The 27,441-nt window shown below is 38.4% G+C and overlaps 2 protein-coding genes across 9 annotated transcripts in view; one reads left to right on the top strand and one right to left on the bottom strand.

Moving 5' to 3' along the window:
* The window catches only part of slc20a2 (solute carrier family 20 member 2), a 71,585-nt gene extending 63,440 nt beyond the window's left edge, over positions 1-8,145 (top strand). For all 7 annotated transcript variants that reach the window (XM_022671095.2, XM_022671093.2, XM_007231603.4 and 4 more), the window contains one exon: positions 3,106-8,145. In XM_022671095.2, the coding sequence (XP_022526816.2) occupies positions 3,106-3,208 (103 nt within the window). In that variant the 3' untranslated portion in view covers positions 3,209-8,145. The remainder of the gene's footprint in view (positions 1-3,105) is intronic.
* A 1,007-nt stretch (positions 8,146-9,152) lies between these two features.
* The window catches only part of mapk4 (mitogen-activated protein kinase 4), a 41,623-nt gene continuing 23,334 nt past the window's right edge, over positions 9,153-27,441 (bottom strand). For both annotated transcript variants that reach the window (XM_049485587.1, XM_022671096.2), the window contains 4 exons: positions 27,147-27,291; positions 22,818-22,979; positions 17,016-17,217; positions 9,153-10,504 (listed from right to left, as the gene is read on the bottom strand). In XM_049485587.1, the coding sequence (XP_049341544.1) occupies positions 9,562-10,504; positions 17,016-17,217; positions 22,818-22,979; positions 27,147-27,291 (1,452 nt within the window). In that variant the 3' untranslated portion in view covers positions 9,153-9,561. The remainder of the gene's footprint in view (positions 10,505-17,015; positions 17,218-22,817; positions 22,980-27,146; positions 27,292-27,441) is intronic.

Genomic DNA, 27,441 nt, shown 5'->3' with positions numbered 1-27,441 from the left:
TGCTATTCTACTCATAAATCTACCCCAGCAGTGTTATTCAAGTCACACGTTTATCTAACTTCCTGGAGACTCAGCAGTGCAACTTTCTTTAGAATAGAAACTAAATGGTTTAATTTGACATAACTTTACATTAACATTGCTGTTCTAATTATGCATTTACTTGGTGGTGCTAGTCTAGTTACACATTTAGTTAGTTAGCTAGCCACCTTAGTAGTACAAATTCATCAGAAATTTACCACAGCAGTTCATTTATAGTGAAACATTTACCTATGTAAATTTCACTGCTGATGTAAATTTTTGATTAGAATAGCTAAACATGAATTTACTTCAGCACTGCAATTTCAGTCATGATTTTGACCTGTGTGAGGGAAATGTACAAAGAAAAAGACAGACAGTCCTTTGGGAAGCAAACAAGTGATAAGGCCATATTAGCTCAACCAACATTACTGTCCTAGACCTGTACAGCTCATAATTTTCAGCTGGAAAACAGACTGTTATTGAAGAAGTAGTAAAGTGAGACCAAGAGTGATTAAGTGATGCTGAACACTTTTTTTTATACCATTTATGCAAGTGGGGCCTAAAAATGAACTTAAACTTGCCGTGTGCTTGCCCTCCATGTTGGCTCTCTCCCTCACTCCCTGCTTTATGAAGCACAGCAGCTTCAGACATATATTTTTTTAGTTGCCAAATATTCAGTGCATCCCTAACAATTATAAGTGGGTTGTGTGTATATGAAGCCCCCAAAATGTGAAATAAATGATGCTGAATAGGTCTTTTGGTAAATTTCTAGTTATGATCCACAGTAAAACACAAGTAAAGTAAACACACCCTTGTCTGAAGGTGGTTAAATTTCCATATCAGTGTGGCAGGTACTTTCAGTTTACACAGGCTGTTTATTGAGTGGGCTAACAGCAGTAGATCACAGCGTTCTCAGGGGCTTCATCTTCTTTACTAGAGATTGGTGCCAACCAAGTGTACTCCTCCTCGTCTGATACGCCATTAACTTCTCAGACCACCTCAAGCCTCAAGTTTTATTGAGCTTTTTTGGATCTGATTGGTCTGAGGCCAACATTTAGACTTCTAAATTCATTTGAAGTTTAAAAGCTTTATTTTCTGGCAAATGTAAAGCAATCCTTTTATAGATGAAGTCTCCTGGCTGTTTTTGACTCTCTGTTGTTTGACTCTTACTCCAGATTTAGCCCCCCCGCCGACCGGGGGCTTGAATTACACTGACCGTATAAGAACAGCCAAATCATTCCCTTAGCTAGCAGCCCAGCTGTCTGAGAGGCACCTGACACCAACAGCATGTATGGAGATGTAACACTTCACGCTGCCTCTGTTATGCTTCTCTGCGTGAGGAGGGGGGGTGTGTTACGTTCCCGCTGAACTGCAGGGGGAGACAGGTTAAGAAACAATGGCCTTCAGCAGATAATGCAATTATGAGCAGAAAGACGTACGTTAAGCAGAAGTCTGGGAAATGTAAGATTTAACTTAAATTCTGCTGAATCCATTCTTCACTCTCACATTCTGTCTGTTGAAGCAACATTTGCGAAGTTGGATAAGCTTGTTGAATACTGGCAGTGTTCTACGTTAGATCAGATTTTAATCTAAGGGGTTTCGTTAACTTAAAATTCTTACATTTTCCCAAAAATCAACAGTGCACCTTATAATCTGGTGCACCTTTTGTATGAATTCCACCAGTCTGGTATTAAGGAGCAGTAAAGCCACTCCACTGAAGTACAGCATTATAAGGGTGAGTTTTCAGTGAAGTTTCTTCAGCACTAAGGCTAGGTGCAGCAGCATCGGCCTCTAACCACAGCACTTGCACTTTCTCCATTCAGAGGCGAGTATATTGGACTGTAGTCTGTGTGTTTGCCATGTTAAAACAAGCTAAATGGTACGAACCGCTAGCTGATTTAACCCCTGGTTACTGGAACACTCAGGGTTCAACAGTCTAGCAATATCGGGTGGCATTTATATCCCACCAATCCTGTGGTTAATGGCTAATGCTAATGCTACTGTACCCAGCCTTGGTGTTGGAGAAACTTGACTGAATATTCACTCTTAGGAAGAATATTGGAAATCTAAGCTTACTGTAAATAAGCGGAAGCACTTTGCTCACCCAAACAAACAGTTTTCAGGAGAGAAATCGAGTGCTGGATGTTAATCTACACAGATTTCTCTCCTAAAAACTTTTTATTTGAGTGAGTAAAGTGCTTCCTTTTATATACAGTAAGCTAAAATTTACAGATTTACACTAAAGCAGCAGCATTAGCATTAGCGTCTAACCGCTAGTTCTAACCGGTCAGCGGCTAGTGCCACCTGCCAGAGCTACAATGACTGAACCCTTAGTGTTCTGGTAAGCCTCCCTGATATTAGCTAGCGGTTCATCCCACAGAGCTTGTTTTAAACACGCAAGATATAGTCAAAAGAACTAGCGCTTTGCGCGGTTAGCGGCTAATGCCAATGCTGCTCCAGTAGTACTACTCGGGGTTAGCAGCAGGCTACAGGCCAGTAATACTCACCTCTGGACGGCCAAAGAGCTAGCACAGCGGTAAGCTGCTAATGCTAATACTGCTGGAGAAACTGAAACTCCTGTATAACACTGTACTTCACTTGTGGCTTTACTGCTCCTTACAGCCCGACTGGTAGAATTCATACATAAGGTTCATTGTATAAAAAAAAAAAAGCGTACTGACGATTTTTTGAAAAATTTTAAGGATTTTAAGTGTGCCTTACAGTGTAAAAATAAAAAATGGTACATACATGGGGCATATTGTGTATATAAACTGGTATAATCTGGTGGATGTCACATTTGAAGCAAATTAAACTTAAATTAGCTGCATAAAAACATAAAAATGAGCACATGATCTATGACACTTATCCAACTTGGCAACAGTTGCTGCCACAGCACTCAGTTGTGAGTGAAGACTGGTTAGGGCGGAGACGACAGACTCTTACTAACCTGATCTTCCCTGTCCTTAACGTTTTGCTCTTGCAACATATGTTCAGTTCTTCTGCTGATTGCTCTCTGTGTATGCGTGTGTGTATTTGTGTACGCGTGTGTGTGTATTTGCGTGTGTGTGTGTGTGTGTGTGTATCCAGGTGGGCTCAGTGGTCGCCGTGGGTTGGCTCCGCTCCCAGAAGGCCGTGGACTGGCGCCTCTTCCGGAACATCTTCCTGGCCTGGTTCGTCACGGTCCCTGTAGCCGGCCTCTTCAGCGCTGCTGTCATGGCCCTGTTTGTCTACGGCATCCTGCCTTACGTATGAGAGGAAGAACGAGGGATAGAGAGAATGTATAGAGAGGTGATGGTTGGGGCAAAGGCAAGAGGAAAAATATAATAAATTAGACCAGAAGATGGTTAGATGAAGAGACAGACGGGTTGGAATTGATGGAAATGGATGAAGAGTATAAAGGAAGTGGGGGAGGCTTTAAAAATGAAAACCTGCCTGAGGAGCATCCAGAATTTTCTGACATAAATGTTCTTCATTTTATCTGCAAGTATTTATTTTCATTTTCTTTTTTTTCTTTATTTCAGTTTTTAGCTGTTGTTGTAAAGTTTTCACACGTCATTACAGTATGTCTCATGAAGCAGTGCATTTCATTATCAACAAAAAAAAAATACAAAAAAATTCTGGCAGAGTTTGCTCGCAGTCAAGACTGGGTGGGTAAATGGTGCGATCCGCTCACAAAAATAGGCACACAAGTAAATATGCACATATCAGAAGTGCACATATCTTAAATGACTACATATTCAGTATCAGTGAGGAGAAAAGAGGACACATAAAGCAACAGTTTAGATCTGAATAATCTGTCTGTTACATAAAATGCTTGGGCCCAATTTAAGACTGTTTTCAGTTGTTTAAATACATATACTGTATACACTGAGATGCCAAAAAACAGTTTGAGTGATTTATTAATTACATGCCAATAATACACTGCAAGAAAACTGCTGTATTTAATAGAGCTACAATGCAGAGTCCATAAAATCAGTTAAAATATTGTAAAAACTGTAAATCAAGCTAATCCTGAGCTGGACATTATGTTCAAATTTATATAAAATTTAGATTTCTTTATTTTTAATATCAATATCAATTCCAATATCAAAATGAATAGTAGCAAAACCACCATCAGTCATTACACACTAGTGCTCTGCCCTTTCTGCTCAGCTTGAATGCAGTGAACCGATGGCAGTGCCCTGTAATGAATATCAGAAATACTAAGATACTGTAAATTATATGCATTACTTTTACAATTCATATTGACATTGACATTGTTATATATCCCTGAATTTATCATACCTCAACAATCCTCTGCCATCCAGAAATAAAGCTAATAAGAGAAACACACAAAACAGTTTAAGACACTTGATGATTTTAATTATTATTATTATCATTGGGTTAAAAGCCCTTTTATTTTATCTTTGTTTATATCTAGATTTCCGTTCAACCTTTTTATTTGTCAGAATATATAAAGTAACAAGGAGGGTATTTTAACTGTATGCTAACATTTCTGCTGTACATATTTTCCATGATGAATTTTGAAAGGATTTAATTTTTATTTTGTCTTGACGTTTCTAAATATCATAGAATCAGAAGTGATGGGTCAGACTATTTACAGATATGAAGCTGAGACAGAGTTATTAATATTGTGGATAAATTTAAATAATAATAGTAATATTAAAATACTGTGTTCTCTGTTTAAAACTCTGTTTAAAAAAACTGATTTTGTGTATTAATATTACATAAAGTAAATAATAGAAATATGAATAAACCACATTTCTATCATATCAGCACCAAAACAATTGGTATTATCCATTTAGACCAGCCCAGTTAAGCAACAGTCTTTCAAAATTGATTATTTGAGATTATTGTGATTGTGCTTTTAATTTAATTTAATTTAATTTAAAAATTTAACATTTAATTTTGTATTGTAGAATCATTCCCTCCAAAGTCTGCTCCAAAGTAATTTGTTCTCTATGCCAAAATTCAAATGTATTTGTCAGTGTTCAGTTAATAATGAGCATCATATCTTACTCACTGAAATAGGTAGTTAAATTTAAATATTTTAAAGTTACATATGTTTCAATGGAACATCACAAGACCTAATATTGGTTTGGTGACTTGATCACAATAAGTTAAAGCATTATAGTTATAAAAAAAATCAGGACTAGCTAATTTGTACTGATTTAACAGTTATTAAAAAAGGACTTGGTCCTGTAGGTCAATAATTATAACTGAACTGTAGGTGCCTCAATAAAATTCTCCTTGCTCTTCTGTTTTTTTTTTTTTTTTTACTTTTTTACCAAAGATTTCTGTTTAGTTCAGTTTCATTCTCACATTTATCATCATGTTTTTTTAGATTAGTTTTTTTCCTGAGACATATTTTGAAAAGTACTTCAGTGTTTGTGTGCCGATAAGACATTGTGAGAAAACAGTGTATTAGAACAGTGTATTAAGATGCAGGTAGATCCCAAAAAGTAGAATATAAAAAATGCCAAGATAAAACTTATACGTGCAGCTACAGCCAAAACCCATTGAACACACACACATACACACACACATACAAACACACACACACACGTGCACCAGCATTCACACATACTGATTTCGATGATATTGTCTAGATATTAACGGCTACCAGCGCACAAATTAAAAATTACATTATTATATATATATATATATACACGGTATAGTGCCACAAGATGTATATCCACTGTACCCTCAATTCAAACAGTCAGGAATACATAAATTAATACATGCAGCTGATGACATTGTGAGACACCTCAACCTCAAAAACAGGATTTGACAGACAGATAGATAGATGGACAGGACCACATGCAGGTTTTTTTTTATCTGTTGTTGCAGCGACACAAATGGGTCAAAACTGAAAGGTCAAAAGGAAGCATTGAATTAATGTTTTTATTATTTTTGGTGGCCTGTTTTTGGAACCTGTAGTCAGAAAGTTTCCATACTGACACATGATGACAGGATGATGATGATGAAAATGACGTGCGAGTCAAAGAGGTCAAAACATTGCTCGGTCAGTTTCGATGCCCACTGGTCATTCAGTTCTGTTGAGTTGTGTTTAGCCGTGCCGTTTTCTATTGATGGTGGTGATGGTGTTTGTTTAGCCAGATGTGGCTGATGTTGATGACATGAGACACCTTAAAAAAAAGAAAAGAAAAGAAAAAGAAAAACTCTGCCTCTGGACAGTCACCAGATTTGTACAAACGTGTGGCTTTGAACCAATGCAAAGTGTTAACTTTTTATTTTCCTCGTGTGTGTGTGTGTGTGTGCGTGTATTATACTTTTTATGTTTTTATCTTTCATCATGAACAAAAATCTATGCTTAGACGGCCATTTGCCTTGTAATATTGTGCTTTACTGTTTGTCAGATACAGTAACTTCAGTACTGTGGTGTTTACATCTTACTTCTTATCATATTGTAGAAATAACTCATTACAGTTGCCTAAAAACGTCAATGAAAGACAACGTGCTTTTACGTTTATCAAATCGAAATACACGAATTAGCCAGGAATAGCGCAGAGCTGTCTCACGTCCTTTCGTGTTTTAGTTTGTAGCGGTGTGAATTCTGGTCATGCGTTACTTTTACATCGCGAGTAGGTTTAAATATACAATAAATAATAAAACTGTACACGGTGAGTGTGATTTAAAAAAAATAAATGAATCAATAGATATATAAATTTCATTCAAACTATATTTTTCTACATATCTGAGTTTTACCTTGAGTGCTGACTTTGAGTGAACTGGGCTCAGACAGGTCCTGATAGACATTTATGTGATACTAAGAAATGGATCTAAACTATATATATATATATATATATATATATATATATATATATATATATATATATATATATATATATATATATATATATATATATATATACTGATGTAATGTTGTAATGGTTTCTTCTTAATGAATGCAATATAATACAGTATGTAACAGTATAATTCAGGTAAGGGTTTAACAGACTAAAAAAAGAAAACAACAAAAACTCTGAAAGATTCCATGTATCCATTGCTTCTTTTGCCCAGGCAATTCTCTCCTTTGTTTAAAAGAAAAAAAGAGAGAGATAGAGAGAGAAAGAACGAGTGGTTGCTTATTGTTCAACCAAAAAAAAAAAAAAGAAAGAAAAGAAAATTCAGCAGTGTTCTTGGTTATGATTTATTTTTGGAAAGTAAAGGACAAAAAATAAATACTTTGTAATTTTGTTTCCCTGTACTGCAGTTGTAAGTTGAGTTGCCAGATATGAACCGAAACTCCACAGCAGTGGCGTTCTGACCATTGTTTAGACAGGTGGAGACACAGAGAAGCAAGGTTTTTAGGTTTTCACCAAACCTGTCACTGTTCCAAACCGGCAGGTGACGCTATCTGCTTTTTTTCGCCAACTGCTGTCTTTCTGGTGCTGGCATATTTTTGTGTATATAGCTGAGCTGAACTTCGTATGGCCAATGTCTCGCAGAGTATGCAGTAGCATGTGTGGCCACAGGAGGGTAGCATTTATCTGTTATAGACCTTTATCTATTAAATCCCTCACTTCGGACAAAAGAGCCAATGGCTGTGCCCTGTGCCACATGGAGCTTTATAGAAACTTGCTCAAAAACCCCTCTGAAAAAAGCTTAATTCGCTGAATTCAGTGTATTAATGTACAGTATCATTGCAGGCAGTGCATTTGAACAATGTACAAAACAAGGAAACCATCCAGTTAAAATCCATGTAGATAAGGATTTAAAAAATAATAATAAAAGTAAAGATTCCATTTTTTTTTCTACTTGGCAGCGAATCAACTTTCTCCCTTAGTGGGTGTACTTACTGATGGCGTTCTCATTTTCTCGCTATGTTTTCATCTGCATTCAAAACTAGACAGAATGTAGCCTTCTCCTTTGCTGGCCTGCTGACGCCTGCTATGTGTTGTGTCTGTACTGCCATGCTGTTAGTGCCATGCTGTAAACTGTCTGGTACCCTCTTAAGACAGGGCTGTAGACCTAACAATTACTACCCTTATCTGCATATGTACTGTATTGTTTTATTTCTCTGGATTTATTATTTTTTTGTGAGAGTTGTCTGCATTTTAACTAATTAAATTATGGGAATTAAAATTACAAAGAATAACACAACTGCGTATGTCTGTGTTATTTGTGCTGTGCCGCAGTGCCACACTTTCAGTGGCATTTAAAAAAAAAAAAAAGCTGAGCCAGTTAACCCACCCACCCATCACCTACAGTGCTCCTGAATCTAGAAGGGTTGGGACAACCACTTGCCTCCCCAGCTTTTTATACATCAACCAACAGATGCCTGTGTCAGATAACATCACAATGGGAGTAATGAAGGAGAAACAGCACCATCTACCTGCCCAGAGAGAGCATTGTATATTGTATATTCTCTCAGACTCCAGCTGCTGATGCCGAAGCGATATGACCCAGAATTGAACTTACAAACTTTGGGCCCTAGTGTCTTTGCCTTCCCTGAGCCCTATCCTGATGGGATTAGTTTTCACATTTCTACTCAGTGATAAAACTCTTGCATCCGGACTGCAATTGAAAGAACAGGAGGACCAGTGAGTTTTCAGGCTTTCTCTGTCACATGACATCTCGTTCAGTAGCTCCTCCATTTCCACTCGCTGTTGTTTTTACGTGGATCTCCATGGAGTGTAACTACGGTGCGTGGTAATGGACAAATAGCTATTTTATGGTTCCACCATCAGTAGCTGGAGTCTGAGAGATCATGCTCTCTGTCTGGGTTGGTAGATGATGCTCTGTCCCCCTCATCACTCCCACTGTGATGCTGGATAGCACAGGCATCTGTTGGCTGGTAAATCAGAGCTGGGGATCCAGAGCTTTCCTCCGAGTGCCTGCTGCCAAATGATGCTGCATTGGTGGCAGTTAAATAAGAGTGTGTCTGCTAATTAGTCTACTAATGTATCGGGTAATCCATGCACTTGTCATCGCCCTCCTAAAGTTTGGTGTTTTGCAAGTGATAAGATAAGTCCTAGTGAGCAGGACCCTGATCCCTTATTGGACCAGCTAAACTAGTGAGAAAACTGGGTTTCAGTTGATAAAACTGCTAAATAAAATGAGGTGGAAATGAAGCAGACTGAATTCATGAATTAGAAAGAATAGGTTTATTGAGTGAAAACATTGTAAATAGTCATCCAACAGACGAACAAACCTCTTTAGTGTATTGCAAAGGTGAAGAATACAGCTGTATAAAAAGCAACTCCTCTGCAGTGTGTATGAAGTTTTATTAAGAAAAACTGGTGGAAATTCTGAAATTCAGAATATCCTTATCAGGATCCTTTTAAAAGGACCTTAAGAAGAGCCATGAAACTACATTCAGAAGACATGTTTTCAGTACAGACTCACGATCAGCATTCCAGAAACAGCAGTCAGTGGTTTGTCTTATTACTTACAGGAGCAAGTCACACATTCATCAATCGATGCAGCCTTGTAAGAGCAGCACTAAGCGATCTCAATCTCATCAAATTATGGAACCTACTGTAGGTCCCACATCATGCTTTCTTACGTCACTCTTATCTACCAGGGTTCTTTGTGACAGCCTTGAGCTTTGAGCATCTCTGGCGTTGAGGTTTGAGCTCTGGACGAGGGTTTGTGGTCCGAGAAGCCCGAAGCACAGCTTACGTTACCTTGCTTGGAAGCATCGGATTCGTCGCTTTGACTACAGAGTCTTAGTGCTTGTGAGATGAACACGTCCAAGTCAAATGGAGAGTGGTCTTCTCCAGGGTTGGGCTGTGGAGAAGATTCCGGATTGCTTTGAAAAGGGTTGGATGGGTCTGGAGTGGGAGAGGAAGGTGAGGAGGGTTGGAGAGAAGGAGGAGAAGTGAAGAAGGGAGACGGGCTTCTCCGGCTGTGCTGGTGGAGAAGATCGGAAGTGTGCAGCATTGAAGGTGGTCCCATTTCAGTGAGGGGATGAGGGAGCATAGTTGGGGAAAGTGGTAAAGGAGGAGAACATGGGGAGGCGGGAGGTTCCTGAGGCGAACCAGGAGAGTGAAGGCCTGACTGTGTGCTTTCCACCCACCGTGAGATCTCTTGGAACAAGTCTCCTGGTTCCTCTGGAGGAAGTTGTTCAGCACTGCCCCCACTGGGCCCTGGCAGGATATTGCGCTTCCAGTGAGACAAGTCCAGTATCAGCTTGGGTTCAGAATAGTGCTGGGGCTTCCCCTCCCGCCAGGCTATCTTGTCCAGGTAGGACGGAGAGCCCACTTTGTAGTCGCAGGAGTGGCCGCAGTCCAGCTCCATGTAGTGCCCACATGCTCGGTCCAGGGAGGAGTGGGACTGCTCCAGGAAGCGCTCGGCCGAGCTGCTGTGGGAGTACTTGCGAGGGTCCACCTGAGCCTCCTCGATGAGGGAGGCTGAATTGGCTCGAGGGTCTCGCTGCACCTCGGCCTCCCCCTGCTCAGACATGCTCTGCATACACCCGCACTGCTCCTGCTGCTGCCAGCACAGGTCTGAAGAAAGGCTGGAAAGTGAGGACAGAAGAACATTATTAATACATACAATGAAATTCATGGATGAAAATCATCATTAAATCAGATTGCACTTCAAATCCATTCAAATCAATTGATTCAATGACTTAGAAAAACATTTTAACCCGTAAGAGCCAAGACCCAGTTCTGAATGTTGAAAATCGAAAATTTAAACCCATTTTTTCATATTTTCTAACTTTTTATCAACAATCTTGTTCTAGAAATAGTGTGGATTGAAAATGGTTAAAACGGACTTGTAGAAGCGGACTTGTAGTGACTAACCCAGCTCTCCTACATTCTGTAAATAAAGCCAGATGGACGAACACACATTCAAACACTGTCCTGTAGTGATGCTTTCAGGAAGTATATTTCACCTAGGAACATGAGTTAAACATGAGTTAAAATAAAGAGCATAAAGGAGCTTTCTATAGCCTTTAAATGGTGTCTGTGTTTGTGACTGACACATCACCATGGATTCTTTAGGGTTAAATATGTATTTTTTTTAATTTACGAATGTACCTTGGGAAATATTTGCAAAGCAGACAGTAAGGTGAAACTCTTAACAGTATATTCTCAACAGTATTGTGGATACAGTTAGGTTTAGTAATAAATGTAGGTTTTGTGTTAAACTTAAGTTGAATATATGGTATGAGACCATATTGGACATTATTAGAACCAGATATATAAAAAAATAACATACCAAAACTGATGTGAATTTAGCTAAATTTGTAGATGTCATTTACTATGCAAATGTCAATGTCAATCCCTATAAAAACAGGCATTTAACATTGCTTGATCCACAGTTTAACAGCAGTGCAGTGTTCTTCAGCTTCCATAGGATGCCATAATGTACTTTTCCTTAGAAAAGTAGCCTTGGAATAAATACAAATGTTAAGACAGACGTATTGTGTTAGTTTCTTGTTTTAATTAATTTTTAAATAAAACAACTATCCTGTGATTGAACAGACAGATTTCTTTAGGGTCGTTTGTGAAGCAGCTACTGGATTGTATTTGAAATATTTTTTAGAATACTTCTGTACATTGTACTGTAGAACTAAAAGTCTGTATGAATAGGTTAAATTTACCTCAAGCTTTTAGATTGCCCTTCATACATTAGTATATACAGTATAGAATATGTATATGTATGTATATATACTAATAATACGTTTTCATTGTAGTTACAAATGTTTAAAGTGCTTGACAATGGAAACAAGAGAAAATACAGTGGAATATTCCTTAGCTCAGGAGCTTTGTAATAAAATGATGTACAGTCTGTAGAGCTGTAAATGATCCTAGGAGTCTGCAGTACGCCTGCATCAGCTGAGGGAAGTGGCCTAGATGGGCTATAACATTTCAGGAGATCAGTAAGATATGCCAGTTAGGCCATTAAAGCTTTAGATGTCATAACCAATGCCTTGTTCTCAGGTGGAATGTAACAGGGACACAAAAATCGGAAACCTGAATAAGAAAACTGTTTTTTTCCCTCATCACCTGAGTATTGGACTCTTATTTAGTGCTAAAATGTTGACTAAGGAATGTTCCTTATTTGGGGCATGCAGGAAAATGTAACAAGAAAAGAAAAGGGTTTCTTTGGGTCCCTTCAATGTAGAGACAGCTCTGGAAAAAATTAAGAGACCCCTTCGGTTTCTGAATCAGTTTCTATAATTTTGCTATGTACAGGTATATGTTCGAGTAAATTAATAAAGTTTTTAGAGTCCAGAAATCAATATTTGGTGGAATAAGTCTGGTTTTTAATCACAGGTTTCATGAATCTTGGCATGTTCTCCTCCACCAGTCTTACACACTGCTTTTGGATAACTGTATGCCACTTATGGTGCAAAGATTCAAGCAGTTCAGCTTGGTTTGATGGCTTTTGGTCATTCATCTTCCTCTTGATTATATTCCAGAGGATTTCAATTTGGTAAAATCAAAGAAACTCATAATTTTTAAGTGGTCTTTTATTTTTATCCAGAACTGTATATTGTGTTTTATTCGAAAAAAAAAAGAAGTAACTATTTGACCAGCAGTGACGGTTAAAATTGTTTTAGCACTGCTGCAGCTTACCACAGCGCTAGCTGAGTATATCAAACTGTAGCATATGCATTTACTGTGTTAAAACAAGATACATGCTAGCTACAAACCGCTAGCTAATATCGCTCTGGCTTTCCAGAACTCTCAGGGTTCCTTACTGTAACACTATCGGGTGCCATTAGCAGCTAACCATTAGTGCTTAGCCGCAAATGCTCTATCCTTTGTGGAAATCTGTAAATCTAAGCTTACTGTAAATAAACAGAAGCGCTTTACTCACCCAAATAAACAAAGTTTTCAGGAGACTTTGACTTGTCTGACTCATCTAAATGTTTTTTTTTTTGTTGTTTTTTTAAGAATTATAGTTTTGTTTACATAGCTTAGCTTTACAGGTCTCATCACTGGGTGCTGAATTAGAAGGAAAACATGGCGACACTCCTGTTCTTACCACTAGTTGCTAGTGTCGCATAAAATGCGCCTTATAATCCGGTGCGCCTTATGTATGAAACTAGACCAGAAAATAGACGTTTTTGATAGTGTGCCTTATAATCTGGTGCGCTTTGTAGTGCGAAAAATGCAGCAACTCAGTTTACACTGATACACTAGCAGCTGTTAGAAGATTCAAAGAAGATCTAAGCCTGACGAGATCTTGTCTGTCATTTGGGTGAAAAAAAGAGAAAAAAAATCCTAACTCTAATTTTTAGTCCTACCTACAACTCTGTAACACTGGACTATATTCCGAGTCTGTATACATTTTATACTTGGCAACACTTGACATTTGCTTCCCTTTCAAATCTACAGAAGCCACTGTTTGGTTTTCAGCCATATTTCTTTCTTTATCATTAGTCTCCATTTGGTCTTTTGCCCTTTTCCTTTCAAAGCCACTCAATCCTGCCCTCCTCAGGGCTACCATCCTGATTAACCTCCACCTGCTTGTTCTGTGAGCAGTAAATAATGGCCTACACCTCCGATTAGACCATCTGCTGCAGAGAGGACAACAATGACAGTCTGATGCTGTTAGAGGCTCAAGTGTAAGATCTAATTAAGGAGATAGCTATATTTAACCAGCCTTTTCTATCGCTAAGCCTTAAGGCTTTGCCTCTGTTAATTGCCCTCTGCTGTGATAGTGGCCTTTATTTTACCCTATAATAAATAACGTAGCCACATATCATCTATTAATGACCGTGTGTGTGTGTGTGTTTATGGCCGGAGCTGACGGGGCACATTGGGACATCGTGGATCAATACCGTGTTAACCAGTAAGTTCTGCCCAGAGTTTCTAATTTTAGCTTCCTTCTTCTGTTTTGCTGTGTTCTACCATGTATTAATAATGTATTTTTTTGGGCTTTGTCAAACAAAACTCCACTTTTTTTTTTTTTTTTTTTTTTTCATATTTTCTGCAGAAACAGTGTAGCTCTTTTTTTTCAGTGGGATGCAACTGCAAGGCAATGAGTTTGCTTGAGAAGATACAACTTTACATTATTTGTTTCGTACATGCCTACATGCTTGTAAAAGCTTGTTTCTACATGCATTGTCCATTTTATCAGCTCACGCCTCAACTACTGCAATGCCATACTAACTGGCTTCCCGGCCTGTGTAGTAAAACCACTTCAGATGATCCAGAACGCAGCAGCACGTCTGGTCTTCAACCAGCCAAAACCAACAGGCACATGTCACCCCGCTGCTCATTGAGCTCCATTGGCTACCAGTTGCTGCTCATATCAAATTCAAAGCTCTTACAATCACCTACAAGGTGATGACAGTCCTCCAATTAACGTCGCCTCGCTTCACCAAACACTCACACAAAGCAATCCAGACTGTTCTCATACAGAGTTCCCCAATGGTGGAACAAACTACCTTCCACTACCAGATCAGGAGAATCTCTCACTATCTTTAAGAAACTCCTGAAGACAGAGCTCTTCAATTAGCACTTACTCTCCTAACACCTCTAACACACTAACTACTTCTAACCTTATTTTCTTGGTCCCCTCCTTCACTCCTCTATCACATTATTTCCCTCCTTTAGGCCCTTTAACTTCTATTACTTTTGTACTTGACTATTGTAAGTCGCTTTGGACAAAAGCATCTGCTAATTGTAATGTAATGTAATGTAATGTAATGTAATGAGTGTATTAGACACCTCAGTGTCACTGTTGAACTGACAATAATCCACCACCCCGAAATATCCAGCCAACAATGCCCACCGATAAAGGACTAGAAGAGGATGGCCATCAAAAACTGTGTAGCTTCTGTTGAGCTTCTGTTTCTGACGGTAAACCTACAAGATGGACAAAATAGACACCTATACCAGCACCATGTCAGTGTCACTGCCTCACCATCCAAATAATAGCTTCTCTGTGATTGTCCTGTGGCTTCCTGATTATTAAACACCAACAAGGCAAATTGACAAGGAGGTTGATATCTATTGCAGTATGCAGAGAAACAGATTCAGGACTCCAGTCTGTAATTATAGAACTACAAAGTGCTCCTATATGTGTGTCTATATGAGTGTAGAAACAGAAGCACACATTCTCAGTATTTTGATATGACTGTAGATTTTGGAACATAACTTTAGGGATACAGTAGTTTAGGGAGTATGGCTTGACTTATATTCCAGTTCCATATGTGCTGGATAGGGCTGCCAACCAATCGAGTTTCAACACACTGTTTTCCTTGAAACATCAAATCTAATCCATTTCAGTGGGAAATGAAACTGCCCACAACTATGCTAATTTGTCTTCGTGCCAGAAATAGTATTGGTGCTGAGGGAGGTGAGGAGCTGGGGTGCGGTGTGATTCTGCAGGACTGAAACGGACTGAGATAATAGGCGGTTACTTTGTACCAAGGTGTTACTTTAGTATCATTTTATAAATTGAAACACACTTATGATTTAGTAGTCTGGTATGCACTGGCCTGTGGGACATGTGTGCCATAGTATATTGTCTGTGTGCATTGGACAGTTCTAGCCAGAAGCTGCTGGTTACGATTATTACTTCCTTTTGCACAGTCCATTGTGGGTGATAATGCCTTCCTGGTACACAGTTTAAGGCAGGGGTGTCCAAACTACGGCCCACGGGCCATTTGCGGCCCATTTCCTTTTTTGGAGTGGCCCGCGAGGTATTTTAGAAATAGAAGGAAAGTTGGCCCGCTGTTAAGCAGGATTTTATAATATGAGATTCAAAGTTTGAATGCTAGGTGTCAGAAATGGACCTAAAAGCAGAGAGGGTGCACAGTTTTAGAGCAGAAAATCTGGCCAAAGAGTCTAAAAGCGGAGAGGCTGCGCAGTTTTGGGGAAGAAAAAACGGGCCAAAGAGTCTAAAAGCAGAGAGGGTGCACAGTTTAAGAGCAGAAAAACAGGCCAAAGAGTCTAAAAGCGGATAGGCTGCGCAGTTGTAGCGCAGAAAAACGGGCCAAAGATTCTAAAAGCGGAGAGAGTGCGCAGTTTTAGCACAGAAAAATGGACCAAAGAGTCTAAAAGCGGAGAGAGTGCGCAGTTTTAGCGCAGAAAAACGGGCCAAAGAGCCTACAAGTTGCCGTAATTAAGGAGTTTAATATTAAGAGACGTCATGAATCGAAACATCAATTTGAAAAATCTTAGTTTACACAACACTGTCAAAGATAGTAAGTCAAGTAAAATGATGTGTACGTGAAAGTAATCAGGAAAATGTATTATTTAAAGTGGTATATTTCATTATTTTCATTATTTGAGAGTCTGTGGCCCGTGACAAATATATTTCTCCTTCTGGCCCCCAACAAAAAAAGTTAGGACACCCCTGGTTTAAGGTAATTTTTTTGTGCATTCGTTTTGGTTTTAAATTAATATTATAATAAAAGCATCTACATGGTGCAGTGTCAGACCTTAAGTGCCAATGTGCGACATACTGGACACTGTGAATTAAGGAATTTTAAATGCACAATCAAACTCAATTTCATCAAATTATTTTATATTGCCTTTACCTGAGCATGTTTTTAACATGGCCACTGTGTAGCCTCACAAGACAGCACCTTAAAACTTATACAGGTGTGGGCATTAATTCCCATTCTGTCCCCTGAGGGAGGTTACACTTCATATATGATCAGTTTACATGCTGCCAACTTGTATATGACTTTTGGCATATTAGTATTTGTGGAGTGAGGTGATGTTGAAGGGGCCTAGAATGGAGCCTTGTGGAACACCATAGTCCATTCTCACATTATTTACGCAATAACTCCACAGCTACTGCTGTACTGATATTGAAGTACTCAATATCTGAAGCATCCTTAAAAAAGTAAGATAAATGTCCAAAACTGAAGTAAATGTAACTATATAAGATGGACTGCAGTCTAACAAGCCTAACAAGCTTTTTATTTTTTCCACCAGCCCTTCATGCTGACATGGTAGCTGAAACTACCTAAATAAGGGCTGTACAATAGATGCAGTCTATACCTGCCCTGCTGAGGGCATCAGAACAGGGTAAGAAAGGGTAAGACACATTACCTGTCCCAGCGGCTGCTGTGCGGGTAGCTGTTTTCGCTGACCAGGCTGTCCTCCAGCTCGTCCTCTATGCGGAAGGGCTGCATGGATACAGGCTCGTCTTGGGGACAGGAATAGCGTCTGAGGAAGGGGTGAGACAGAGCCGCCTCTGCGGTCAGACGGTCCATAGGGTTGAAGGTCAGGATCTGCTCCAGGAAGTCGGCAGCTGAGACAAGGAATGAAGAAGAATGAAGGTGTGTAGATGATGGACAAATGGCAAGAAGTTGGATAAGCAAACATGACTACAAATATACAATTCAATTAATGACTTTAATGCTCAATAAATGCTAATAATTTAATAAATATCTCAAGATCAGATTGCTCAGCAAATGTTTGCAAACTTTAAAAGTCTCTTTAGACCTAGTAAAAGATAGATAGATACATAGATACATAGATAGATAGATAGATAGATAGATAGATAGATAGATAGATAAATTAAGGTTCCATCAGGAGCATCATAACTGTAAAGAAGGAATACACACAGGGAACAGAGGGAAATATATAAATAATAAAAAAAAATACAATATACAAGAATCTAAAGAATCCAGCAGAAGATATATTGCACATTATTATTATTGCAGTCTGTTTAAACATTATAGCTCATAGTCCGGCTTATTTATTTAATCAGTCTTTAAAAAATATTGCACCATTTTAAGTTAAAGAAATTTAATGTACCAACATACTATCCTCTAGTGCTGGGGGGTATTGGCAAAAATGCATATCATAGTATTTTTCAAGATTCTGACAGTTTCACGGTATATCACTGTATTTATTTTATTTTATTTTTTTTTGCATGACTGGGCTTTAATATAGGTTTGAGTTACTGTACTGTTAGTAGTACATATAATAAAAAACAACAATTAAGGCTTTTATTAGTATTGGGTTTACTTTATCCCACAAAATGAAACAATATATGAAAAATCAGACTTCATTAGCAGGGAAAAAAGCTGAAGAATAAAAAAAAAATAGACCTTAAAAAGAGATACGCCAACAACTTAAAGAAAAATCCTTTACAAATTATATATATATATAAAAAATTAACAGTTCAGTAAACACTATAAATGGACATAAAATAGTCAATGTTTAAGTATTCAAAGAGATATTTCTCAAAAGCTTTATTGCACAAGTAAGACAAGTTTAATATAAATTTACTATATGTTATTCCTGAAGCTTTAGAGGCATTACAGTATTTAAATGAGATAAAATACCCTTCTTTCTCCTGTCAAAAATACATTCAAATAATTCTTCAAGCTACAGTATTAATATATTTAAAAGGGCTGTAGTTACTGTTCTTTTTTACTGGGTTAAAAACACTTATACATGTAATAAGTCCGGGGACTTGTATTGTATTGTGTCTTATTATTTTTCATGTTCCTTGGAAGCTTAAACATATTGCACTGAGCTACAGGATGTGTGTGTATTGGGTCTCCTGCATTGAATACAGATGTGATTTCTGGTCAAGTTTTTCTTAGCTAATCTCTACACATGCACGGTTTTAACCAGACATCACCGGTCACAATCATTACAACCACTGGCAATGCCTTCTATGGTGTATTCCCGCTACACTTGCGACACTGTGGATAGGTTATGTTAAATACGACACAACTCGTAAATAGAATGGCCCATCCATCTGGCACCCACTATCAGGCCTCACAGCCAACATTCCTCCAAGGTCCCGCCGCCCTGCCAAACTGGGAAATCGAGGATGAAAAGCCTTTGCCAGACAAGTAACCAAGAACCCGACAGGCACTATGAATCTCCTTTGTGGAGATGGGTGAACCCAACAGTAGTGCAGCAATCCATCAATCAGACCTTTATAGTAGAGCGGTCATGCAGGAGCCATTCCTCACTAAAAGCCACATGACAGCCTGCTGGACGTTTGCCAAAAAGGCACCTGATTGACTCTCAGGCCATGAGAAGTAAAATCATTTGGTTTAATGAAACGAAGACAGGCTAATGTGGCCACAATTCCCAATGGAGTTTGTGAAGGCACTGAGCATGCCATCTTTACAGTCAAACATGGTGGTGGCAGCATCATGCGGTGGAGAATTATATTGTGATAATGGCACAATATTTCAAACATTTCAAATATACAAATATGTCCAACTTATTAAGTCCTAAGTTAGCTTTGTTAACAAATTGTTATTCATTATGCAGTAAAAGTAAAACACTTGAAACAAATTTTTAAGAATTTGGCCACAATTCCAAATGGTGTGTGCAGGCACTAAGCATACCATACCTTCAGCCAAACACAGTGATGGCAGCATTATGTTTTTCTGGGAGACCAGTCAGGATGGACAGACAGATGGAATTTTAAAAATATAAAGCAATCCTGAACATTTTTTTAACAGTGCTCAGGATTTTTACTGGGCAAAGGTTAACATTTTAGCAAGACACTGACCCAAAGCACATCACCCAAATACAAAAATGGCTTTCGGAAAACTGTAGAGTGGCCAGTCCTGAACTGAAAAGATAATCTCTGGAGAGTTCTCAAAATGGCAGTGCACTGACATTTCTCATTCAGTGTGGTTCAACTCAAATGATTCTGACAAGAAGAAAGAGAGAAACTTCCAAAAGAAAGCTGATAAGTGACCAAGATGACCGACATCATTCCAAGAGGGCTGAGATAAAATCAGAGCTGGGATATTCAAGGTCAGATGAGGTCAGAGCTAAGATTAAGTTATGGATGAGATAGTCAAGGCCTAGATAAAGTCAAGAGAGAGATAAGGTCAAGGCTGAGATAATGTTAAGGCGGAGATAGTCAAGGCTGTGATAAAGTCAAGGCAGAGATAAAGTCAAGGCTGAGGTAGTCAAGGCCAAGATAAAGTTAAGGATGAGATAGTTAATGCTGAGATAAAGTCAAGGCTCAGACAAAGTCAAGACTGAGATAAAGTCAAGGCTCAGACAAAGTCAAGACTGAGATAAAGTCAAGGCTGTGACCAGGTCAAGGCTGTGATAAAGTCATACATAAACAATACATAGTTGATGTTAAAGGATAATGTAAATGTAATGTGTTAGAAGTATGTCATGGAAATTATTAGCTTGAAACTGTGATATAAAACTGTAAAGTGTCGACCTGTTACACCCCTACTTTGTACGTGAGTTTTATAAAGCTGCTGGACCTGCTGCATTAATCCCGGCCTCAGGAGTATTTCTGTTAACAGTGTGTGTTAATGCTCTGTGGATAATGTCCTCACACTGACTGCTGCAGAGGATTCTGATACACTATGGATGCATTGAGTGGTCAGTGAAAGGCCAGCATGGCCTTGCAGCACTGCACTGCAGGAGCGATAACAATGCATTATGCATTCTGTACAGGTTGTACTCATCAAGCATATCTCTGCAACATATGTCTGTAATAACCAGCCACATATAAGCATTACAGTGTTGCAACACTACACCTAAACGTTTCATTTTATATCTGAGTTTAAAAATATAAATGCACATTTTCTCATACTCTAGATCCCAGTTATATTAATCTAAACCTTGAATCCAGTTTAACATAAAACCCTTTAGGCTACGCTATATGGACAAAAGTATTGAGACAATTTTATTTTTAAATCATGGGAAATGTTGGAGAATTGGAGAAACTCTCTCTACTATCCAGGGAATGCTATCTATCTATCTATATATCTATATATCTATATATATATATATATATATATATATATATATATATATATATATGGATTTGACTGCATTCAATGACGAGAGACAAGATCACCAACTGGCCCCCATTGGCTGTAGTTAGATAGACGCAGCCCCTGACTCACAGTCCCCGACTGGGTCAGATATTTAGCATGCCAAATATTTGCTGGGCGTCTCCTACTGGTCAGAGATCAGTCAACGATGGCTCGGCTACCATCTTTCAGTAGTTCACACTACAGAACTGAGCGAGCACCGAGTGATTTTGCTTCATTTTTTTGTTGGCGATCAACGAAAAACTGTCGGCGACTTAAAAAAACAGGGTTAAAATCATTTGTTGTAAACCTGCTATAACAAATAACATGATACATTTACAACCAGCCAACCCCCTGCCATGGAAACTTTAATGAAAGAAGGTCTAGGTGTTTCTGCCTCTGCTGATTCTATCGGAACTGGAACTGGAAATGAATAATTTCGTTTTAGATTAAAGTTTAAACGAGTTTCATGATCAGAGCTGAAAGTATTCTTTCAGAGCTGAGGAAAAATGAAACATTAGCAATTAATGTATTTAGGTCAGTGGTTACCATGGCCATTCTGGGTTTCTGGGGATGCAAGACTTACATCGAACCAGTTTTAGCTTTTTCCATGGTTGCATGGTTTGGTAATTTTGCATTTAAAAAGAGGAAGGGCCTGAATCAGATTGTAAAATGGGCAAGTAAGCTGATTGGTAAGCAGCTACTCAGCGTGGAAACCTTGTATGGCAGACAGTTAAAGCGGGTAACTGGTGCAATTTTGGGGGATACTGCTCATCCCCTGCATAGTGAATTTAGGTCACTCCCATCCGGTCAGAGGTTTAGAGCAGTGTTTCTCAACCTTTTTTCTATCACGTCACCCTTTAAATATATGCGAGATGTCAAGGCACCCCAGTCAAGGCGCAGTACTTCAGGTGAGAGGGGGGGTGGGGGGGGTGGGGGGGGGGTGCTGGCGCAGTACTTCAGGTGAGAACGGGGGGTGTTGCTGGCGGAATATGAAATAAAATAGCGCGTCACAATTAGCGCAATTAGTGCTGCCTGTGATTTGGGACACACCCCGACACGAGCTGACTCTGGAAAGGAAATATGCACGTGAGGCGCAATATTTTGACGGCACCCCCGATGAAGCCAGGCGGCACCCCAGGTTGAGAAACACTGGTTTAGAGTACTAAGATGCAGAACAAAACGATACAAAGACAGTTTTATCCCTGCAGCAATAACACAAGCTAATAGAACGAATAAGGCACAAAGATTTTAAGAAACTGTATAGATATTTTGCTATTTGTAAGTCTGTTTGTTTTGCTTACTGTATGTTTGTTTTGCTTATTTTATGTTTGTGGTTGTTTTGGTAAATTTTCTTTTTGTAATGAGATGCTGCTTCACATACTGTAAACCAAATTTACCTTTGGGTACAAATAAACTAACCTAACCTAACCTAAAGTGTGAATTTGGACACAGAACGAAACAGCCCCCACAATTATAACTGAAGACCAGAGTAATACAGAAATGATCACATTCAAACACTTAAATGCTACTTGGCTGACTTCACATGTGCATGAGGAGGCATGTGCTAGTCTTCACTCTCTTTGTATTGTCGCATCACTAATAATAGGGGATATACAGGCGAGTAGCAGCTGAACGGTTGGAAAAAAAGGTCATACACACAAAACTGACCAGCTTCTATCAGTGGACATATTTTAATATTGTATAAATGTGCAGAATATTGCATAGCTGTTGTTATCAACTGGTATTGCTAACAATGCTAAACTGGGACAATGCTAACCATGATAACATAAATTAAGACATGCAAAGTGGGATATTTTTGGTTGGATTTGTCATAAAACACTGGCAAATAATTGTTAAAGAAGGTTTTTTGTTTTTGTCATTTTCTTATAGACTTTAACACTGTCAACTTGTGTGTGACATCATTCCCAGCTCTGACATCTAAAGTAATCAGAATTCAGCATTACATACAGCTACTACAGCTACTCTATGAACTCGTTCATACAGAGTAATAGGATCTCTAGCTAAGTTCAAATCCTCCTCCTTTCTTCACCTCCCACCATCTCTACTCGTTTGTCTGTCTCACCTTCATCCTCCACCTCGGGCAGCAGCTCCCGCAGCGATCTCCTGACCTGCCAGCCGTGGCTGACGTAAGAGGGCATGACTTTGAGCAGCTCCTGCCTGTCCTCCTCCCTCAGTACGGGCACCGTGTCCAGAATTAGCTGCATCTGCTCCAGCTCGTGAGAACCTGCAGACCAAACGCTCGAGGGTGAGGCTTCTACACAGATCTACTCATCAGATTTAACTCATCTTAGATCAACTCATTTTATGTTAGACAAATTAGATTTTGTCACAATTTAGTCGTCCACTAAATATTTGGCAAAAAAAGCACTTTCTGTGTTCAACCCAATTAAAAAGGCTTAATAACTGATACTAAACACTGAATAGTCATGTTTCATAGTCATAGTCATATTGCAGTGTTTCCTCTGAAGTTAAAATAGGCCCACACTCCACCCACCTCCTTCCCCAGCCCTCGGCAGCACTGTGTGTGAGAGTGCTGCTGTATACAAGGCCGACAGAGAGTAGGCACACAACCAGCAAAATGCATTTTTGCTTCTTTTTTTTTTTCTTTGTTTTTTTTGCAACTTTTTGTACTTAGTGTCCTACCTCTTCACAAGCTGTCTGTTTTCCAGCTGAATGATACGAGCTGTACAGGACAAGTATAGTAATGATGACTGAGGTAATTTAGTCTTAGAATTTATATTTATTTACCAAAATTATAGATGACTTTATCTGTGTGAATGTAACTCAAATGTGACTTGAGTAGCAATACTGGGAAAAAGTATGATTATACTAGCACTACTGGGGTACATGTTCTGCTGAAGTAAATGTATAATTAGAACAGCACTGCTGAGGTAAACATATTGTGCTTTGTTGGTATGTCTGATGGTGTATTAAAAATGATTAAAAATCCAAATTGTAATTGTAAGAGTAACTTTTTATCACATTCAACCTTTTCCTTGCATTTTTGTTGTCTAGTTTTCAAAGAATGTAAATATCTTTTGCAGCACCTGAAAAATGTAGCCCATTTACTATGTGAGGTAAATCCTGCCAAAAATAGAAATGAAATGCAGCTGAAATGAAAACACAAATACCGTAGCCCCACCGTATCCCAGCCTACTGTTAATTTACATGTATTTGCATGCGGGTGAAGTTCAAAACAAAAAAGAAAAGTGGGAAATGAAGTAAATCACCAGCAGACAGCGCTAATCTGCCTTTCCGTTTGGCTTTTTATTTAAAGTGCTTTTTACATTTAAATTTTAAGGCCAAAGTGAAGCTTTAAGTTTTCTTGTTACAATCAGATTTTTAATTTTAGATTACCTCTATATGTTAATGAAAATGAAAAGGCAAAAAGCCATTTTAAATTTTATTTTATTTTTGTCACATATGACCCATGCATAAGTGAAATATTAACTTGCAAATGAAGTGATATCATTTTGTTTTAAATTTAATATTTTTACACGTTTGGAAAAATAAAGCACAAAACAGTGTTAGCATTTTCATTTTAGCATTTTTATTTTTGGCAGGATTTGCTGCCTGTTAAGAAATATTTTCTTTAAATTATAGTTGTTTTTTTTTTTGTTGTTTTTTTTAAAGGAAAATGCATTTAGGCAAAAAAAAAAAAAAAGAAAAGGCTTGGTATTCAGTTTTTAACCTTTGGCCAAATTATTAGTTTAGTTTGATTCAGTTTTGCTGATTCATATCTATCACATTTTCACATTTTCTTCATAATGCTACTGCAGGGCCCTTTAAGGTGGTATGGCTTAATTCCGCTAGCAATAAATAAGCATAGCTCAGCTTCCTATATATTTTTATTCAAGCAATCCTCGACATTCTCTTTAACAATTCTTACAAACCACCTTAAACTTTTAAAAGGCAAGTCAAATTCAGGTTTCCATGATGTGGCCTTTTCAACCAAGCCCAGGCCTGAATAATTTATTAAATCTTCTAACCCACTGTCTGTAGTTTAACTGTGGAACCTGGGTCCTGTGTTATGTGCCCTAATAATCCAGGATACAGTTTACAGAACACAGCCTCCCCGTCTTAACTGCAGTGATAGAGGTATCAGAGGAGCTTTATACTGCAGTGCCAACAGTTTAATGCTGTACTGCAACGTGGTCCCACAGCCTATCAGTGACAAAAAAATGGATAATAAATTTTACATAAAGTGACTAATTACTGAAGCCTCAGAACACTCTGGGACAAATTACACACATGGCTGAAAATCAATCACCACTCCAGCTGTCAGTTTTTCCTGCAGTGGCACTTCAGCACAAGGGTATAAATTATAAAATAATTGCAGTTTCCTTCACTCATCCCTGGAGTGTCTCCATCTAAAAACATCAAAAACACACACGGCCAGTGCTATCAAACAGAAACGCTGTGTGACTGAACTGAGAATGATGAGATCTAGGTGCAAATTAATGCTCCTACAGGTCTAATGGTGTAACACTTAAACACCTCACAAGTAAACACATATTTCGTTTAATTATATCTCACTTGTAGAAACAAGTTCTGAAATTCTGTTAAACTGTGTTAGTGACCTTTTGATCACTAACACATTTGTGTGTTTTTGGTAAAAGATGAGATATACAGTAATTAATTTACTATAAAATGCATTTTTTTTTTTAGAAAATCTGTTTTTGTATTTAATCAGTTGTTGACAAAGAAAGAAATACTGCAAATTCATTTAATGATTTAATTAACTATGTAACTAATGATATTTTTCAGCAAATATAGAAGACACTCCATGCACTTTATGTAAGCAATGTTGCACAGTTGAAAAGTGCACCCCCATTTCTGTATCTGGAAAACCTTCCTGTGGTAAAGTGCTTTGCTGTAATATAGTAATTTATAACCTTGTGTTAGCACTGACTCTTATTTTATGTTTCTTTGGTTTAACTATGCGTGAATGAGTTAAAGACTAAGTTTGCCATGCGATCTCTATGTACTTATATCTGTGCCATTATCAGTAAAGCAGTTGCCTAGATAACCAGCCAACAGTGCCACATCCTCTTTCAAAGGATGTGCATGTGACATAAATATGTAAAGACATGATGGGGTTCCAGAAGAAAAATTGCAAAAAATACAAAAATACATTACAGGGATGGTTGTGCTGATTTGATCATTTATTATGTTTTGTACCCTTCCTGCTCTGGAATTCTACTGCTTTCAAATTAAAATTAATATCTTAAGGACTGTTGCTTTAAAAATTGTAGGAAATGTAGGAAATGCATTTTTTAAAAATATATGGCCTGAGTTTTCTTAACTTTAAGGAGACCTCCTGTGTCAAATGGACTTTTGCTGTAGTAAAACATGATAAAAAGTACTTACCTTTAATGAATAGCACACCTCCGTTCTCCCACAGTGTTCCGAGATCCAGAAATTTTAACAAATGGTCCAAACACCCTGCAGACTGGGTGACACGGGGCATAATTTGCCCCAAAAAATCACTTTTTTTACTGCTATCCAGCTCAAAGTAGCTCCACACTTCATTGCTAGAGTCCTGACATTTAAAATGAGGCATTAATAACTTAATAAAAAGTGCACAAGAAGCTTATTAAAAAACACTGTTTACAACCCATAACGCTAGCTTCAGCTCCATGTGCCGCCATCATTGTACTGATAATGACAGACATTGCAGACAGTGCAGAGTAATAATATTTATTAAATAACAAACTAAAACAAATTAACAAACAAACAAACAAAATAAACCAAAGTTACACTGAATACAAAACTACAAAACACTAAACTTGAAAACAGGAATCTAAGAAACAGCAAAGCGAAGACAGGACCAAAAACACAACAGAAACACATAGCTGGGAAACATGACAGGTAAACAGAGGGGAGGAGCACAAGAGACCAGATGAGGGAGAAACACGAGACAGACATGGGCTAAGGTGTTACAACAATGATGGCGGCGGACAGAGTAGAAGCTAGCATTATAGGTTGTAAACAGAGGTTTTTAATAAGGTTTTTGTGCACTTTTAAGTTAGTAATGCCTGGTTTTAAATGTCAGAGCTCTCCAGATTCTGGCAAGGAGGTGTGGAGCTACTTTGAGCTGGATAACGGTGAATAAAGTGATTTATCAGGGCAAATTATGCCCTGTGTCACCCAGTCTGAAGGGCGTTTGGACAAACTGGATCTCAGAACGCTGTGGGAGAACTGAGGTGTGCTATTGATCAAAGGTAAGTACTTTTTATCATGTTTTACTACAACAAAAGTCCATTTTACACTGGAGTTCTCCTTTAAAATATGAGATGTGACCCTTATATGAGATACACACAACCACAAATGAAGTAAAGAAATGCATAGTAATACATTAATAATACTTCTATATCATATCCCATAGTACCTGCAAAGAGTGTGTGTCCTGTCAGCATCTCGGCGAGGATGCAGCCGGCGGCCCACATGTCGATTGCCTTGGTGTAATTGTTTGGGGAGAGCAGGAGGCGAGGGGAGCGGTACCACTTAGTCACCATGCCCTCAGAGAGGTAGCCCTGCATGATCACACACACACACATCAGACACGACCATTACTTACTGCACAGACGTATGGGAACAAACAACTTCTGGTAGAGTCATTTTACTGAAATACAGGGGTTGGACAATGAAACTGAAACACCTGTCATTTTAGTGTGGGAGGTTTC

The sequence above is a fragment of the Astyanax mexicanus genome, chromosome 12 (genome assembly GCF_023375975.1).
Source record: "Astyanax mexicanus isolate ESR-SI-001 chromosome 12, AstMex3_surface, whole genome shotgun sequence".
NCBI classification, from domain to species: domain Eukaryota; kingdom Metazoa; phylum Chordata; class Actinopteri; order Characiformes; family Acestrorhamphidae; genus Astyanax; species Astyanax mexicanus.
The sequence above is the reverse complement of the archived record's forward strand: the minus strand, read 5'-3'. Positions and strand labels throughout refer to the sequence as shown.